The sequence below is a fragment of the Chrysochloris asiatica genome, unplaced genomic scaffold (genome assembly GCF_000296735.1).
Source record: "Chrysochloris asiatica unplaced genomic scaffold, ChrAsi1.0 scaffold00039, whole genome shotgun sequence".
NCBI lineage: Eukaryota > Metazoa > Chordata > Mammalia > Afrosoricida > Chrysochloridae > Chrysochloris > Chrysochloris asiatica.
This window is the reverse complement of record NW_006408557.1, coordinates 20,794,842-20,799,605: the sequence shown is the minus strand read 5'-3', so window position 1 is coordinate 20,799,605 and position 4,764 is coordinate 20,794,842. Positions and strand designations below refer to the sequence as shown.

The following is a 4,764-nucleotide window of genomic DNA, read 5'->3' as shown; positions in this document are numbered from 1 at the left end:
TATGCAGAGTCTTGCTCATCACAGAACCCAATATTAGAAAATGAAATGTCCGCCTGCACGTCAGCCCCAGCCTGGGTATCTATCTATCTGCACACTCCCCTGGAGGCCATGAACAGTGAGGAATTGTAATGTGGGAACAGTTTGATTAAGAGGAAGCTGAGGGAGGCTTGCCCCAGCACCACCAGGCAGGAGGCCCTGAAGCAGATCCTGCGGGGGCTGGGCGAGGAAGCAGTTTCTTCCTCTGCTCACTCCAGGAGTGGGGGGAAGGGAGAGAGAAAGTTCCTTCCAGGGAGGCTCCTTGGCACTGAGCCCGCTTTGAGGAGGGGGCGGGTAGCACAGTGAAAGCAGGCATTCTCCCCGCCTCAGGCCTCCAGCCACGGGAGAGGGAGGGAAACCGCAGGCCAAGGAGAGGAAGAGGCGAGGGGGAAGGGGAGGAAGGAGGGGGCAAGTCGGGAAAGGTTTGGTTGCTGTGCAAGGCACGAAGGAGGGGCTGAGCAGACTCCTACTACAGCCACATCGCCACTGGATTAGCTCTGGAAAGAGCCTGAAATCAGTGAGTTAAGAGAATCAATACACTGGGAAGTTGAACGATTAGGATCAGATCATCTAAATCATCTCAGAGCTAGAAAAGCTTTCAGAGGCATGTGTCTGGAGTTGGCAGGGCGCAGGCCTGGAGTCCAGAACTTTGATCTTACTCTGTCCTTGCGGGCAGGCTGCGATGAGTAGGTCAGTTCTCAGAACTTTTCCTGGGTCTCTCTTCTTGCTGGAGCAGTTGTCTAACTCAGCGAATACCTGACAACCCCTTCTTTGCATTTAAGATTTTAGCATGATGAGGCTGCCATCTTAACTCCTCTCCATTAACTGGTTTATCATTTTGCTGAGGGAATTACCAGTGTTATTCCTCCCAGCACCATTTAGAATTGCTTGGGGCTTCTTACTAGATTTATTTTCATTCACTGGTGAGTCTGATTCCATGGAGCTGGGTTAGGGTTAGCCTTAAAATAGAAGTGTCTATGAGATGGTTGTGAGGTATTGGGATAGGCGGCACTCCAGAGGGATTGGCAAAACTCGGTAGGTGCCAAGTATTAGTTGACTGGGGCAGGAGAGGACTTCGGAGGCATGTTGGAAGTTCAGATTGAACTAGGGATCTATGTATTCACAGGCAGGTGCTGCAGATCCTGCAAAGGTCTGAAGGGGAGGGAGTATAGTGCTCAGAAGTCCTGGTGTGGTGCTGTGGGTTAATGTGCCAGACTGCAAGCTGTCTGAACTGCAAGGTCAGCGGTTCAAGCGCACCAGCTGCTCCTTGGAAACCCTATAAAAGGTCACTATGGGTCAGGATTGACTTGATGGCACTTAACAACATACTTTGAAAGGAAATAGTGCAACAGTATTAGCAATACAAAAGATAAATATTTATTCAGAACCAAACTTTTAACAATCGATTTTACATTCTAAACCACAAGAATATAGCAAAACATATAGCCAAAAAACAAAATAAAGAGAGAAAAAACTGTTAAGAGAGTAAACAGTATACTAATTTTTCTACTTTAACTTGGTAACACTTAGTTGACCCATACCTTCTTGGCTGGCTTATTTCGCAGGTACATTTGAGTCAGGTTAACACCTCACTTATAATTCCAGGTTAAAATCACATTTCTCCTGAGTCAGGAGGTTACAGATGAGCTCCAGCGAGTTGCTTTTCTGGGGTTCTTGGCTCTGGGGCTAAGGTGCAATGTAAACCTTTGGTCGGTTTCCTGACTCGGGAGGAACCATTTCTCACTGGTTGCACTGAATGGGGAAAGTGGAAGTTTTTACAGATCAGGCACACTTGATTCCAAACGTGGTACTCTAGGGAACAAGTAAGTACACGTTGGAGTATGGCCTTTGACCCTTTCTCTGTAGTCAGTTTTGTCATAAGTCCCTGCTACACCTATGTCAGCTCACTCCCCAAGATTTATCAGCATTCCTATGCGCTCATCATTCTGGAGAGATCATACATTCTGGGCCCCCAAGTGACAAGGAAAAAAAAATGTTGTGAAGTGTGAGAGGTAGTGGAATGAGCACCGGGACTGGAGGGTCAGGGAACTCTACTCTCGGCTCAGCTCTGGAACCAATCAGCAACGTGATTTTTGATCCAGTCACTTAACCTCTCTGGGCCTGTTCCATTTGCTGGAAAACTGAGTGGATGGTCTAAACCAACTCTCCCGTTCTTACCAGCAAGACAATTCTAGATTCCATGATTCTATAAAAAATGGCTTCGGAACCATGGAAAGAGCTGTCATAAAGTCCATGCATTTTGTGCCATGAAGAGAGGCCCTTGCCCACCACTCAGAGCTTATTGAATCAGATTTACATACACTTCTAACAACACTGGTTTCACAAATTCTCAGACCACACAGATTAGAAGCAGCAAATTAAAAGGGGGAAGGAGGGGAGCTGCAAAAGGTAGACATTCTGATAGAAGCCACAGTCGACACTGTTTTCAATTCAACAAACACGGATGGAATGCCTACCACGTGTTGGGCCCCAACATAGCGCTGGGGCATTTAAAGATTAACAAGGCAGCCCAAAGGGTGACAATCCGGAGAGAAGACAAGGGTATGGGGTGGGACGGTTGAAGTTAAAAATAAAAAAATAAAGAAAAAAAAAACTAAACCCAAATATAAAAACGAAAACAAAAATTTAAAAGGGAGGGACAACGTATCTGCACAGTTCTCGGTAATTACTGATTAGAGTCACCAATTCAGAAAAGGCTGAAATGGAATACACTCTGTTTAAAAAGGCAGAGAGAGATAGAGATGTCTTTTGTTGATTTAAAAAAGATGTCCTTCAAAAATGATAAAAAAAAAATGGTTTCAAAAAAAGTTTTGGCACTTAGAGAGGGGTAAGCTGGCTGTGTGTTCACCCCGGCAGGCTGTTGGGTGTTCAGTGCCCCGCCATGCCGGTGAGCTGAGCTGCCACGGAATTGTGAACTGCTTTGGGACACTGGGCAAAAGCGTGTCCTCGCTTGCCACAGAGGTTGCACACGATGCCTTTCCGGCAGTAAGGGCTCAGGTGCCCCTCCTCTCCGCACCTGAAGCACCTGTCCTGCGTGCAGCTTCCGCTCATGTGGGTCCGGGAACCACATTTAAAGCACGTCTTGGGCTGCCCCTTGTACCAGCTGTAGCCCCTCTCGGCCCCCAAAAAGAAGGCCCCTGGCAGGTGCCTGATCCCGCCCTCCCCCTGGCGCAGCTCGATCTCGCACTTGTACTCCCCGGTCCAGATCCCAAACCTGTCGGTCACTTTCACGGGCACTGCCAGAACATCGCAGTGGCGCTTGAGCCAGGTCACGATGTCCTCCACGTCCACCGTCTCATTCCGGAAGAGGATGAAGAGCGTCTTCAGGCTGGACTTGCTCCGCCCCAGCACCACAAAGTTCTCCCAGCAGTCCTCCTGCTCGCGCTTCTCCTCGTAGACGCGCAGGAACAGTGCCAACTTCTCCGCCGAACGGAAGCTCACGTCGAACTCGCGGCTGCCGGGGATCTGGATGACGGCATAGATGTCGCTTGGGTCCATGCCGATGGAACGCAGGATGAGCGCGCCCACCACGAAGTCTCGGGTCGGACAGGAACCTTCGTCACCCTGGAAGCAGATACGCACGAGGAAGCGTCCCTTACCCGGGCCCGCTGCGGAGCCCACCGTGGGCGCCTGCTCGTCCTGGAGGGGCCGCTCCGCTGCGTCCTCGGCCGGGCAGTGTAGGGCAGGGGCCGCCATGGTCGCAGTCTCGGTTTTCTTTCTCCTGCTCGCCTCGGCTGTGCCCTTCTTCTTGCGGGAGTCCGCAGCCTCGCCGGCGGGGTCTCTCCGGCGCCCCTTCAGATCCCCGCGGCCAGCTGGGGGGAAGTCTCCAAAGCCCGGTGCGGCCAAACCCGCCGGGGCGCCGAGCGCGCCGTCGCTGCTTTCTTCTTCCCGCCGCGGCGGCCGCGACTCACGGAACTCGCCCTTCTTCTCAGCCAGGTTCTTCACCACCTGGGCCCAGCCCAGCTTTTCGCGGCCTCCCTCAGGCTCCTCGCCCCCGGTAGTTGGCCGAGCCTGGGGCAGCAGCTGCGGCCGCCCCCGCTTTCTCTCTTCCTCCGCGCCGCCGCCGGTGGCCATTTTACCTCCTTCCCAGCATCCCCCTCTCGCTCCCGCAGCCTAAGTGCGCCCATCGCGCGCGCCCGCCTGCCCGGGGCTGTGGGGGGTTTTGGTTTTTTTTTTTTTTGAAATTTGATGCTTCTCTTCCCCGCCCCCCCAAAGGTATTTACAAGCGACGCATATTGGCCAGAGCCCGCCCTGAGCCCCCTGGTAACGGTTGAGCCACGTTTCCTCTAGCGCTCTCTCCAACCCCGCCTCCTGGGCGCGGGAAGCTTGGAGACGCGTCCCTTTCCACTGCGCAGATTTGGCAGCCTCCGGGCCTCGCTCTCGAGGATTTGTGATTTCGCAAGCGGTCCTCGATGCTTTCATTTCATTGCTAACGGCCCAAAGACAGGGCAGAGTCGAAGATCTTGCCCATTTTCTTTTTTCTGTCTTTTCTACTAAAACAAAACTTGCTTGTCTGTCTCCCTCCCTCGAATGCAAACCACAATGCATAAAATTTCCAGCCTTACATAAGTACATTTTCAATCACAGAAAAGTTAAAAAAAGTAAAGCGAACATTTAAACTTTATACCATCAAAAATTTACTATATTTTATAACATACCTGCACATTAATCAGTCCTTATTTTTTGGATAAATTTCCAAGTAAGATT

General features: G+C 51.2%; 1 protein-coding gene across 1 annotated transcript; it reads right to left on the bottom strand.

Annotated features, from left to right (window-relative positions):
* Positions 1 to 2,925: 2,925 nt before the first annotated feature.
* Positions 2,926 to 4,131, bottom strand: ZCCHC3 (zinc finger, CCHC domain containing 3). Its single transcript, XM_006860718.1, has one exon. The coding sequence runs from the start codon at positions 4,129 to 4,131 to the stop codon at positions 2,926 to 2,928; it is 1,206 nt and encodes a 401-aa protein (XP_006860780.1).
* Positions 4,132 to 4,764: the final 633 nt, after the last annotated feature.